Raw genomic sequence first — 13,673 nt, 5'->3', positions numbered from 1 at the left:
AAGCCATGCAGAATAATGTAGTATGACTGCAGCCAGTGCTACACTTAATGCTATGACAACCATATCACAACCAGGAAACACGATGCGGTGTTAGATGTACAAAAATAAACATACCCATACCATATCTAGTCTATGCCTCTCCAACTCCTGGCAGAGAGAGTTGGCAAAGTATTATGGAACAGAAATGACAGCAAAAAAAAAACAGATTGTTTAGCAGAAAAATACCCAAAGTTCAGAAATAACCCAATAGAATGGAAACTGACCAAAGAGAAACATTAAAAGGTTCAATAAAATATCTAGTTACACACAACCTTGAAACACACGCACGAACACACACACACACACACACACACACACACACACACACACACACACACACACACACACACACACACACACACACACACACACACACACACAGTAAACACTGATCTAGCTGAAGTGTATATGGTTTTTAGTATAATTTCAATCATGTCAGAAGAGACAAGGCGTGCTGCTAAAAAGCTCCGCGTACCTGGTGCTTTAAAATGACTGCATGCTGTCTTCGCATTTCTTTCTCCTTCAGGGGTAGACAGAAAAGATGAGGAAAGAAAATCAATACACTTTCATGCAGCAACCATCATGAAAATCACTAGGGCTGATGGGATTTCAGACCATTTTACAGAGGAGCTACAGCTCATGCCTAATCTCATTGTCAGACACAGCTCATCTGGAAAAAGCTTTGACATTTTGGTTTATATTGAGATGCTGTGTGTAACACAAACTCTCACCTTTATTCGTTTCTCTGCCTCCATAATTTTGGCATTCGCAACCTCTTCTTTCTTTCTCCGTTTAGCCTGCGAATGCAAATCGGGTCAAATGTCATTTCACTGCCAGACATCTGGACAGACAGACTGACGGACACATGCCACCTCGCAGTTTCGCACCGCAGCACTCAAAATATGATATTTTCCCTGTAACAGAAAATGAAACGTATGCCTCACGTGCCAGTCAAATGTGTAGAACACAGAGAGTGAATCAAGTATCATTTAAATATGTAATTGCAAACAGCAAAAAAAAATCCTGTTAAGAGTGCCTTGCCAACCGTGTCAACTCAAATTTGATTTAGTCCTGCTAAAATACTTTGGAGCTCCTACAGTGTAATTGTGTGTGCAAGGGAAATATAATTTTTCCCCCCACCCACTTATGCTAAACTGTTGCTGTTGTCTGATAAAATAAAATACAAATATTTCTGTCTAATTTAAATATGGTCTGACTCTGAGACAGCTAGCGGAGACAGCGATTTTAATATACAACAGCCGTCAACCAAGACCAATTTAGCATTAGTTCCATGTGGAATTATGCCTTACTCCTTCCAACACTGTGGTATTATTCAGTAATGGGCTTGGGTAAGATTAAAACGCCATGGACAGAGTAGGCTCTGGGATGCAGTTTGAGGAGTGACGTTCTGCTAATTCAGAGGATATGTTCGGTATTGGGTCAGGTGACTGTAGTACCTCCAGGATCTGCTGTGCCCTCATCTCCTTCTCCAACCTGATCTGCTGAATACGCTTGATCTTCTCCTGGAGAAACACAGAGGTAGGTTGATCGATACACTATGCAAACCAAACGGTGGTGCAGTGGTAAAACAAGGATACCTCAGACGGGACGGTTTGACAGGAAGTGGTGTCACATAAAGAATGCTCTACCTGCTGCTTGATGAGCTTCATTTGCTCCTTCTGCTTCCTCCTTTCCTCGGCCGCCATGATGGCTGAAAGAGAGACTTTAGGGGCTTAGGTGTTAAGAAATGATTTGCAGCAGTGGTACTATACATCTCTACAAGAGGACAGTGGGGAATGGTGCATGCACTTAGATGTAGTGTAGTGTACCTTGTTGCTTCCTGGCCTCTTTGGCTGCCCTGGCCATGGCCTGCTTCTCTAGCTTCCTCATCATCTTCATCTGGGCCGCCTGCCTGGCTATCTCTGCAGAGAGAGGTGATGGAACGTTACTGTGTGACCAAACATGTTTGATAGGTAGCATTCATAGACTTCAAACGGAGATCTTTTAATTTTTTTCTTCTCCTCACCTTGGGCCTCTAGTTTGCGTAAGAGTTTGGCCTCGCTGGGGCTAGGCACCTCTGCCCCCAACCCCAGACCCTCTCCCACGTTGGGCGGCCGGCCCTTCCTCCTCCGGGAGCCCTTTCCCCCCTCGGCCCCGCGCTGGCGCTCTGAGTTGGGGGGCCGTCCCCGCCGGCCATCCATGGCCAGGATATGAGGGATGACATCCTCGTCCTTCAGCAGGCTCCACTGCAGACCCTGGGGGTAGGACGGGCGCGAAACAACAGGGTAGAGGGGCAGTTAGTGTCGTGTGGGTAATAAACGGCTTCAACATACTTCAGTTGCTTTTATTACTCTACTGTTACTCTAGGTTTTACTCTTTAGATCGATCACTCATGACAGAAAAGAGGGCAGATCAAAATCTGCAATGCATAGTGTTATTACTGGACTGCAAAGCTAAGAACCGGAAAATGGTCAAATTTCTACCTGTGATATGGACACCACTACAATGCATTCCATTCCCCATTCAGCTAGTTAAACTATCCTACTGTACAGTATATGACTGGTCACCTGTGGAAGTAATGTCAACTGATTATTAAATGACTCCCTGGACAAAGGGGGCTAGGGGGTAGGACTACTGGAGTCTATAGCTGATTTCTATCAATGTCCCTGAACTGCTTAAGTCACTATACAGTTTCTACTGTACATGAAAAGAGGAAATAAACACATTTTAACGGGCAATAGATAGATGAAAGAGGTCACCTGGGGTCCTTCTCTGGCTTCATAGAAGTCACCAACCATTATCTTTGCACTGAAGCTAAAATTATCGCGTGTGATGCCACTTATTCCATTTCTGGATAGATACTACAGAAGAGAAAATAATGACGTTTGGTGAGACAGGGATATCCAATGTGAAAGTATGTAAAAGTGTGACATTGAAAAGCGATCTAGCTACAGTGGCGGAAGCTAAAAACTAAAGTGACGATTCAACTACTAAGCATCAAAAGAATTAGGGGGGAAATTGAGCAAAAGCACAGTGAGAATCAGAATGCTCTAACGACAGGTCAGCTTTTACTAGGCAGAGGAAGGGATTGGGGAAATGAACTAAAAGGATTCCAGCTCTTCTCATGTTAAGGTCACAGGGGTTAGCGTTGATGCTAAGTGAGCACTAGCGTGAGGGTGAGGCTAGTTGCTAGCGTAAGGCTAGTCTGAGGGGTAGTGGTTACTGTTTACCTTCACCACATCTGGGTACTGCCTCAACTTCTTCCCGCATGGCGCGTAGTACGCCACGTCGCCTTGCATCTTCCCGGACGCGCTTTTGATCCGCGTTTCTCTCTGCCAGCTGGGAAACACACGGACGGACGGAAGGAAACTGTGAGTGAGTGACCGAATGCCAGAGGCTTTGCCATTGCTAGAGAGAGCCTATCAATTCAAATCTCCACTCGACCTACCCCAACTCCAGAGGTATCCTCAACTCCTGCTCATCCATCACCCTCTTTCTTTTCCCTGCGCCTGGTGAGAGAGAGAGACAGAGAGAGACAGAGGGAGAGAGAGAGAGAGACAGAGAGAGAGAGAGAGACAGAGAGACAGAGAGAGAGAGACAGAGAAAGAGAGACAGAAAGAGAGAGAGAAAGAGAGAAAGAGAGAAAGAGAGAGAGAGAGAGAGAGAGAGAGAGAACGAACCCGTTAGTCAGACTGAACAGTACACAGTCAAAGCCTTCTCTCCGTAGACCTAAACACCCAGCTACAGCCACACGCAGAGCTACTGCCCAAAACACCCACCCATAGCCACAGCATCACAGTGCTGAATATGAGCAGTGTTTCGTTCTCTGAGACAAACGGGGCTGCCACTGTGTCTCCAACCCACCAGCTGTGGCCATGAGAGTGCCTTATTGTTTATGCGTTCCCTTTATTTAACCAGGTAGAGTATTGAGAAACTCCGTGCTCTGAAAGCAACTTAAGGAAATGACTGAAATATGTCCTGAAAAAAATCACTGACATTCCTATGTGAATTTGATGGACAACAAAACATGTTGAATTGAAATGTGCTTAGGAAGATTGGAATCTCTGTTGGAAAATTCCAGTCTTCCTTGTTGTGTCTGTGTGTGTGTGTGTGTGTTATTTCCTTTCCTAAGCTGGGTAATCTCCCAGTGCTGAGAGAGATAGGAAGGAGAGAAGAGGGGAAAGAAAGAAAGAAAGAAAGCTCGGGCATGGCAGGAGTGCCAAACAAGTTGTCAGGCCTGTTAAGCCCAGGGACATGCACCTACAGGAACCCAGGCCTGTTAAGCCAGCCAACCGCCCGGCTAACTAAAAATAAAACCTCCTCTTCCTCTCCCTGTTCTCTCCCCACAGCCATCTGAAGATGATAGCATATCATGCCATGTGTGAGCTATTCCAGTGTGGTTACGTGTCCTCAATAGTTAAAGGTACAGCTAGCTGTTTTTGCAGACTGGTTTTGTGCTTGTGCTGTATGAGTAGCTTTGGCAGAGTAGGTAAAGAAGTTTAAGGAGTGTTGCCTGCGGTTACCTGGGGGCGTGACCAGGGAGTAGGAGGAGGAAGGAGAGCTGTGATAGGCCAAGGCACTGGAGCTGGTGACGATGTTGGGCGTCTTGATGACCTGCAGGTTGAGCGGGGAGCAGCTGGCGGCTGTGTGATTGGTTGAGTTGCTCAGTAAGGAGGCGTGGCCTTTGGTTAGCTTGAGTGGGGTTTTCTCCCTCTTGGAGGCGGAGCCTGACGATGGCAGCTTCAGCTTCGGGTCCTTCAGTTTGCCACCGGAGACGTCCTTGTCGCTGTCCGAGTTACTGTCAGAATCTGAGAGGAGGGTACCAGAAAGAGAGGGTTTATCACTGGTTGAATGGTGTTCACTGCTGTACATCACCATAACCCCCCCCAAAAAAATACTGTACACTACAAAACATTGCATGTGCCTTCCATTAGGACGTTCAGAACGGTCGGTATCTAACCTGACAAGCTGTCATCCGAGTCCTCCTCATCATCCTCCAAATCATCCAGATCATCATCGTCGTCGTCGTCGTCATCCTCAACAGAGTCATCCGAGTCCTTGCTGCTAGGGAGACCGGGGAGACCTGGGAGGCCGGCCTCGGCCCCTCTGAACAGGTCCACCAGAGACTGCACCAGGTGACTCTGAGAGAGGCCCTTCCAGGCTGCCATGGGGGCCAGAGCATGGGCCTGAACCTGGAGGTTAGGGGCCTGGAGCTTAGGGGCCTTGGGGGCCTTGATCTTCCTGGGGCCCCGGGCCGTGGCCGGTGAGGGTGAGGTAGCGGGCCGCGCCGGGGGGCCCTGAGAGGAGGCCGAGTGGACCCTTCCGCCGGTGCTGAGGTTGACGGGCAGCGAGAGGGACGCCCCTGCCCCAGAGAGGTCCTTGTTGGAGTCTTTGCGGGGCTTGGTGATAAGGGCTAGCGGCGCGTCCTGAGCGGTGGTGCTTTGGATGACTCCGTTGGGGTGGGCAGCCAGGCCCAGGAGAGCACTGGACAGGAAGAGGTTGGAGTGGTTGTTCTGGGGGGGAGGGGGGAGGGGAGCAGGGGGCAACTTGGTGCTTCTGCCACCACCACACGGACTCTCCGAGGAGGACAGCTTGGGGGGCGGCAAGGAGGATGACGTCACCCCAGCAGCCTTCCTAGAGGTTTTGTGACCCTGCTGCTTCTTAGGCTGCGCCGCCGGGAACGTCTGGCCTTGCGAGAGTAAAGACTGGAACGGCAGGAGGGAGGGTGGGAAGGAGGGAGGGGGATAAAACAAGGGAAAAGAAAACAGCATAATTGTGCCAGCTGTCAATTTACATCTACGTTGATTATTCAAGCTGGTGATGAAGCACAATGCCTGGCTCACTGTCTCACTGTGCCTAGGACAGAAGCCTGGAGACAATGGCATATAACATGGCAATAATCACAAGCATTGTACTAAGTAAAGAGTAAAGCTGCTGAAAAGCGGCTTCCAGTTCCCGTATCTCACTTAAATTACTACAGTTATGAGTCTGTGAAAAGTGTTAGCGTCATGCATCTGTGTTTTACTTTAAACAGCATAACGGCAGATTTTATAGAACGACAGTTTGGCGTTGCACCGTGTTTCAGCAAACACAGGTTAGGGCTTCGACATGTACATTCAACTAGATGTGATATCAAGTGAAACAAATCAATTTCACAGACCATGTAATACAGTAGCAGTTCCTGAACCACTGGGGGAATGCAGAATGCAGAGGCCTTTGGTTAAAAAAGAACCTCCCCACCGGTAAAATGGAACAGGGGAAAAGGCTAGATTTCTAATTCTAGCGGGCTGGAGCCATAGGAATTAGCTTAATCGATGAACTACTATTTCAATTACCATTTCGACTACATCCGAGAGGTCCACAATGCACTGTAAAAGGTGATAAATATGTATATGTTCTATCCAGTTGTGAATGTATTAAATGGAGAGTAAAACGGTAATAAATACATACAGTAACTATATGTGCCGTCTGCTTTGCTGAGGTAATGAGGCCAAAAGCATTGACCTTTTGGTTGACCTTTTGGTTTACAGGCTGAGCAGCACAGCAGGACACCCAATCAAATGACTCAGACAGGACTCCCACTTCCCTCTCTGACTCCCTCTGGCTGGAAGCAGCCCTTTTACTGCAGCTCATCTACAGTGTTACCATGAGTTACGAACAACCTTCTAACTGTGAAAGGAGAAACCGTTTCATGTTCGACCGCTTTTAGATTATCCAAATTAGGTGAAAAGCTAAACTAGCCAGTAACCAATCTGTGGTATTATTTGACCATGGGAAAAAGAGCTACTGTGTGAATACTGGGATAAAAAAAAAAAACTTGTATTTATTTAATTTAACCTTTATTTAACTAGGCAAGTCATACGTGATACTCTTGGTACCATACTCCTTGCTAGTGGCTGGACAGAGAGGACAGTGGACCAACCTGTTTGAGCCTGAATTCGTTGATCTGAGAGAGTGATTCCTCCAGCAACTTCCTCTTACTAGCCTTCCCACTGCCAGGTGTCTTCAGAGGCTTGGGCTGCTGGGAGTTGGCCATGGGCGACGTGAGGAGAGGGAAGGATTGAGGCGAGGAGGCCAGGGGTACAGAGCGGGCCAGGGAGGGCACCGACAGGGGCTTGGAGGAAGAGCAGAGGGACAGGGGCGGGTGCTGCGGCGAGGAGGGCAGAGGCTTGGGCGGCTTGGGGGAGGCTGTGGTGCGTCCTTTGGGGGAGGTGATGAGGGGGATTGGAGAGGCAGAGACGGGTGATGGGGAGGTTTCCCTGCGGGGTTGGGTGAGGAGGGCAAGGGGCTTGGAGCTGGCTGCTAGGCCCGTGGACTGGATGACACTGAGGTGGTGCTGGAGACCCTCCTCCCTGGGCCGGGAGGTCTGGAGGGACAGGGGGGAGCTCTGGGACAGGGTAAAGGGGGAGTGCTGTGAGGGGACCAGGGTGGGGGGGTCGGAGGGTAGGCTGTGGGGCAGGCTGTTCCTATTGTCTTGGGCCTCCTTCATGCCCGAGCTTAGTGTCCCGATCTGGAGAGGAGAGGAAGCCCAATGTTAGCTCACCCCGGAGCACATCACAGACATAAGTAGCTATACACTACCAGTACTACTCACTATCACTGTACCTTCATTTTTTTCTTCGTCCGCCTCGCCTTCTCCTTCTCAGAGTTCCACGCCTCGCTCTTTCCCTCCTCTTCCTCATCCTCATCATCGTCGTCGTCATCATCGTCGTCGTCCTCTTCCCCTCCGAGGTCCTCCAGGTCGCTGCTGATGGCTCCGTCGCTGGAGCTGTCCGAGGAAGAGCCTGATTCGCTGTCACTGACCCCAGCGACCTCCGCTGGCTTTTTACTGGGCTTCTGCATTAAGGCAGAGAGCTGACAATCAATAAAGCACCCAGTGTACATTTTAACCATTTGATTTTTGTTTCTAAACTGGAAATGGAAAACTTAAAACGTCCAAAATAGACCCCAAGTCAAATACTTCAGGCTTTACTATAGCTATAGACAGGTTAACTTTTAGCAACAAAACCAACGAATGCACAACTATGGGGCAAAACAGACAGAGCTGGCTTAGACTGTTAACAACATGTAAACTATATTTCATCTCCAAATTATACAATTGTATAATGAGCACTATCGATTTTTTGCACTATTAGCATTGACATGGAATCCGTCAAAACACCTCAAAACAAGAGATGGTATCAATAACAAGATACAACAAGCTGAAACGAGCTACCTAAAACATGGCAGCTTCTTGCCATCGTTGCTAGCTATCTGAGCGTCCAGAATCATAACAACGCGGCTTCCGGAACACGTCGATGTGCGCGCATAATTTTCACAACGTTGTCATCAGTAATCTAGAGCCACTACATCATTGAGCTGACCTTGTCCTTAGGTTTGCGGGGTACTTTCTCCAGCTGTAGCTCTGCTGTGTGGCTCTGGCTGTGAGGGCTGCTCCTGGGGCCCCTGGCCTTGGAGTTGGGGCCCTTAACAGCCTGGGAGGCACCCAGGGATGGGGACGCGTTCATGGAGTAAGACCCCTGCATGGTTGGGGAGCAGACCCCACTTCCGTTCACTGCCCCGTTCACCCCTGAAATCGCACGGAAAGAGGCACAGCACACCGTTACATAGCATCTTAATCTCATCTGAGCAACGAGACATTGCGAGTAAAAACGCAAATGAAATATCTGGGGTTCTTCTGAATGCGGAAGAGAATAAAAAGCCGTACGAAAATATTGATTTAATGCGTATCTCATTTAGGCATGCTGAACATGGCGTGAGCACAACATGAGTGGTTTACATAATAAAAGATAAATTAAAAGATAGCATCAAATGAAAAAAGTAGATTAAGAGAGAAAGGGTACAGAGAGAGAGAGACAGAGAGCAAGAGAGAGTGTGAGAAAGAAAGAGCGAGAGAGAGAGAGAGAGAGAAAAAGATAAAGAGAAGAAGAAAAAAAGCCTGCACATACGCCATTAACTGAGACTGGAAGTCATTATAAGGTTCTCGACGGGAGAAATCTCATCACGGAGCCGGAGACTGCCGAGACTAGGGAGCCTCTCGCTTAATCCCTGTGAACAGTTTCCACCACCTGCTTACAGGAATGATTAATTCATTCACATCTCTCGCAATTGCCAGAGGGGTAAAAAACGTTGCGCTTTAAATACCTCACCCTCTTAAGGGTACCTTTTATTTCCTGGCGGTAAAATCATTTGCTGCTTTTGAACAGGTGTGAGAAGCTTCTTCACACTCTGTGCCAGTATACAGGTACAATAAAATACATATTTCCCCCTGATGAGCACAGGAAGTGTCGCAATTATCACCTTTGTTCTAAGCTGTTATTATCTGTATAGGTCAGAATGAAGCACTTGGAAAGGTTCAATGTAAGAAGGATGGGCGTAGCTGTACCTTTGGGGGTCTGTCCGTTTTTGCTGGGGGTCCTGGAGGGGGCTTGCAGGGGGCTGTGGTTCTGCTGGATGTGGGGGGTGAACATTGTGGGGAGGCCCAGGAACGGGGGGAGGAAGGCTGCTGCCCGCCTACTGTGGGCCTCTGCTGCTCGCCACCATTCTGATGAAGAGAGAAGACAAGGACACCGACGTGTGAGTGCCATTCTGTCTCATCCACTAAGTTCAGTACTGTATATCAATTGCAATCGCCTAAAGAGTATTAGAAGTTAGCACACCCTTAAATACTGATTAGTCATGATGTTTCATCCATCTGCTGTTCAGGTCAAGTAAATCTCCTGGACTCAGTCATGTTACACCTGTCAACGCGCCACACCCGGGCCCCTCCTCTTACCTGTCAGAGCTCCCAGCTGTGGGTGTGCGGCCAGGGCAGCAGACATCCCCAAGGACCCCAGAGAACCCAGGGACCCCAACGACCCCAGGCCTCCAAACTCTGGGCGTCCTGAGCTGGTGGTGTACAGGCCGAAAGCTGGGTGGCTGACCAGGGGGAAGGCACTTGACAACGTGTAGGGCTGCTGGTCGCTCATCGCCCCATACAAACGACCTGATGGACAAACAGTACAAAAAATAATAATAATAAATAAACTGTACTTATTAAGTCCTTTTTACTTCAGTAGTCACATCAGCAGTTGTCACATTACTCATTGTGTATCTGTTATTAAGTCTATTATTACGTGTTTGACTTTTCTATTATTTCTCTATTTTCTTTCTCTCTGCGTTGTTGGGAAGGGCTCTGAGTCAGCATATCACTGTTAGTCCACAACTGTTGTTTACAAACCATGTGACGAATAACATTTGATTTGATCAGCAGTGTGCTTCTGTTTGGGGTATAAATAAATTGAATTGAATTCTGAGATGACTCAAGGGTTCGCCTTGCCCTCGAAATACCCTGACTCCCTGACTCGCTGGCTTCTTAGGTATTCATCCCTTCTGTGTGTTAAAGTTTAATGACGTTTTCTCCTCTCCCCCTACAGGTTTTCTGCTGGGTAAGATGATATTTTATGTATATTCAACAAGACATTCGGCAGCTTAAAGGACAAAGATAGCCCTGGATTGGAGCTTGACAGGATTACACATGCTTGTGCAAACACAGAACAGAGCAGCTCAGATCGGAGTGACTGAGACAGAGACACTACTCAGAGGGGAGATACGCATCATGCATGTTCTAGATAGACGGAGTTCTAGGCTGTACGTACTTCAGTAGGGGAGAGAGAGAGAGAAGAAGACAAAAAGAGCTATCGCAGTCGACAATTCATATTATATTTTCTGACGAGGAGCTGATTTGTTAAATTAGGCTACAAAGAGAACGTTCTTAGGGGCAGATAAAAAATAAAAATTAAAATTAAACGCGAGAAATTTGCATAAGTATTCGATTTTGTATTTACCAAGAAACTTGAAACGGATGTGGGCTGAGCAGCGGGACATTTGGACAGCTGGGAGTGTAGTTGAAGTGTTTCTGCAGGTACTGTATAGCACTGATCCTTCCTCGCTACTCCATTATGTCCGTCACCACGCAAATTAAACGAGCTCAAATAGGCTAAATCAGTGGTAGACCGAATAACAAGCGAGTCGCGGTCCTTCAATACGTCAGTGGTGTGGTGTTTGAGAGGCGTACCTGTGATAGAGCATGTTCCTAATACTTTCCTCCAAACCTTTTTTGATTTAAATTTCAGCAGGACAATACACCCCCCCCCCCCCCCCAACAAAAAATGTGGAATACTTCAACACGATCGTCATCAAGCTTTCCCCTAAACCTGAGTACAATCATTTCTGTCAGGGCAACCGGAGCGCGTTGTCTCCTCGCACAGTCAGATGCAATTTGGTCTGAGCATATTTCATGCAAATTCAATTTCCATTACAGAAGGGTGAGAAAAAGAGAGAAAGAGAGAGGCTGGTAGAGGGAGGGAGGCTGCGGCGGGGCGACGCCTAGCTCTCTTTGAGCCAGGTAATATGTATGCATAAAAAGTGATGACAGGCGACGTAAAGTGTTATTCACCGAGCTTGTGAAAATGTCAACCCACAACACGCCCAGTGAGTGCTGTGTGAGTGTGATGCCCCCAAATTCTACAGAATCAGATGATGGAGTTGAGACGCACAGAAAAGAACCAGAACATTTGCACCTGCCTATCTGGCTGTCATAAGTGAGAAAAAAACAAAAACGAAACATAATTAGGCCTAAGCTAAAGTACTTTCGTTTTGCGTGCCCTAAAACAGCTATATATAATCAACGATATAGTGATGGGAGCATGAAGTGAAAATACAATGTAGAGGCTAAATTGCTGAGATGATCAAGGGAATCGAATTAAAATGTCCATATAACATCATATTACATAACATAACTCTCTGGTTGGTTAAGCCTGAGTTACAATTACATTATCTTTATTTTTTATTTATTTTTTATTTCACCTTTATTTAACCAGGTAAGCTAGTTGAGAACAAGTTCTCATTTACAACTGCGACCTGGCCAAGATAAAGCAAAACAGTGCGACACAAACAATAACACAGAGTTACACATGGAATAAACAAACATACAGTCAATAACACAATAGAAAAAAAAGAAAGTATATATACAGTGTGTGCAAATGGCATGAGGAGGTAAGGCAATAAATAGGCCATTGTAGCAAGTAATTACAATTTAGCAAATTAACACTGGAGTGATAGATGTGCAGATGATGATGTGCAAGTAGAAATACTGGTGTGCAAAAGAGCAGAAAAGTAAATAAAAACAATATGGGGATGAGGTAGGTAGATTGGATGGGCTATTTACAGATGGGCTATGTACAGCTGCAGCGATCGGTTAGCTGCTCGGATAGCTGATGTTTAAAGTTAGTGAGGGAAATATAAGTCTCCAGCTTCAGCGATTTTTGCAATTCGTTCCAGTCATTGGCAGCAGAGAACTGGAAGGAAAGGCGGCCAAAGGGGGTGTTGGCTTTGGGGATGACCAGTGAGATATACCTGCTGGAGCGCGTGCCGTTATCGTGACCAGTGAGCTGAGATAAGGCGGGGCTTTACCTAGCAAAGACTTATAGATGACCTGGAGCGAGTGGGTCTGGCGACGAATATGTAGCGAGGGCCAGCCGACTAGAGCATACAGGTCGCAGTGGTGGGTGGTATGTGGGGCTTTGGTGACCAAACGGATAGCACTGTGATAAGACTGCATCCAGTTTGCTGAGTAGAGTGTTGGAGGCTATTTTGTAAATTACATCGCCGAAGTCAAGGATCTGTAGGATAGTCAGTTTTACTAGGGGATGTTTGGCAGCATGAGTGAAGGAGGCTTTGTTGTGAAATAGGAAGCCAATTCTATATTTAATTTTGAATTGGAGATGTTTAATATGAGTCTGGAAGTAGAGTTTACAGTCTAGCCAGACACCTAGGTATTTGTAGTTATCCACATATTCTAAGTCAGAACCGTCCAGAGTAGTGATGCTAGTCGGGCGGGCGGGTGTGGGCAGCGAACAGTTGAAAAGCATGCATTTAATTTTACTAGCGTTTAAGAGCAGTTGGAGGCGACGGAAGGAGTGTTGTATGGCATTGAAGCTCGTTTGGAGGTTTGTTAACACAGTGTCCAAAGAAGTGCCAGATATATACAGAATGGTGTCGCCTGCGCAGAGGTGGATCAGGGAATCACCCGCAGCAAGAGCGACATCGTTGATATATATACAGAGAAAAGAGTCGGCCCGAGAATTGAGACCTGTGGCACCCCCATAGAGACTGCCAGAGGTCCGGACAACATTCCCTCCGATTCGACACACTGAACTCTGTCTGAGAAGTAGTTGGTGAGCCAGGCGAGGCAGTCATTTGAGAAACCAAGGCTGTTGAGTCTGCCGATAAGAATACGGTGATTGATTGACAGAGTCGAAAGCCTTGGCCAGGTCGATGAAGACAGCTGCACAGTACAATATTTTATCGATGGCGGTTATATCGTTTAGTACCTTGAGCGTGGCTGAGGTGCACCCGTGACCAGCTCGGAAACCGGATTGCACAATGGAGAAGGTACGGTGGGATTCGAAATGGTCAGTGATCTGTTTATTAACTTGGCTTTCGAAGACTTTAGAGGATGGACAGGATGGACATAGGTCTATAACAGTTTGGGTCTAGAGTGTCTCCCCCTTTGAAGAGGGGGATGACCGCGGCAGATTTCCAATCTTTAGGGATCTCGGACGATACGAAAGAGAGGTTGAACAGACTGGTAA

The 13,673-nt window shown here is 47.2% G+C and overlaps 1 protein-coding gene across 12 annotated transcripts in view; it reads right to left on the bottom strand.

Annotated features, from left to right (window-relative positions):
- Positions 1 to 13,673, bottom strand: part of LOC120051292 (bromodomain adjacent to zinc finger domain protein 2B-like) — a 78,963-nt gene that overhangs the window by 12,152 nt on the left and 53,138 nt on the right. For 3 of the 12 annotated variants that reach the window (XM_038998083.1, XM_038998090.1, XM_038998085.1), the window contains exons 4-20: positions 9,815 to 10,024; positions 9,425 to 9,583; positions 8,403 to 8,608; positions 7,645 to 7,875; positions 6,962 to 7,549; positions 5,000 to 5,744; positions 4,563 to 4,847; positions 3,488 to 3,548; positions 3,270 to 3,378; positions 2,799 to 2,900; positions 2,066 to 2,294; positions 1,869 to 1,961; positions 1,689 to 1,762; positions 1,497 to 1,562; positions 771 to 836; positions 515 to 559; positions 121 to 147 (exon numbers count right to left, since the gene is read on the bottom strand). In XM_038998083.1, the coding sequence (XP_038854011.1) occupies positions 121 to 147; positions 515 to 559; positions 771 to 836; positions 1,497 to 1,562; positions 1,689 to 1,762; positions 1,869 to 1,961; positions 2,066 to 2,294; positions 2,799 to 2,900; positions 3,270 to 3,378; positions 3,488 to 3,548; positions 4,563 to 4,847; positions 5,000 to 5,744; positions 6,962 to 7,549; positions 7,645 to 7,875; positions 8,403 to 8,608; positions 9,425 to 9,583; positions 9,815 to 10,024 (3,296 nt within the window). The remainder of the gene's footprint in view (positions 1 to 120; positions 148 to 514; positions 560 to 770; positions 837 to 1,496; positions 1,563 to 1,688; positions 1,763 to 1,868; positions 1,962 to 2,065; positions 2,295 to 2,798; positions 2,901 to 3,269; positions 3,379 to 3,487; positions 3,549 to 4,562; positions 4,848 to 4,999; positions 5,745 to 6,961; positions 7,550 to 7,644; positions 7,876 to 8,402; positions 8,609 to 9,424; positions 9,584 to 9,814; positions 10,025 to 13,673) is intronic. The other 9 variants (XM_038998088.1, XM_038998093.1, XM_038998091.1 and 6 more) reach the window with 6 other exon arrangements.

The sequence above is a fragment of the Salvelinus namaycush genome, chromosome 7 (assembly GCF_016432855.1).
Source record: "Salvelinus namaycush isolate Seneca chromosome 7, SaNama_1.0, whole genome shotgun sequence".
Classification (NCBI taxonomy): domain Eukaryota; kingdom Metazoa; phylum Chordata; class Actinopteri; order Salmoniformes; family Salmonidae; genus Salvelinus; species Salvelinus namaycush.
Note: the sequence above shows the minus strand (reverse complement) of the source record. Positions and strands in the feature narration are given on the sequence as shown.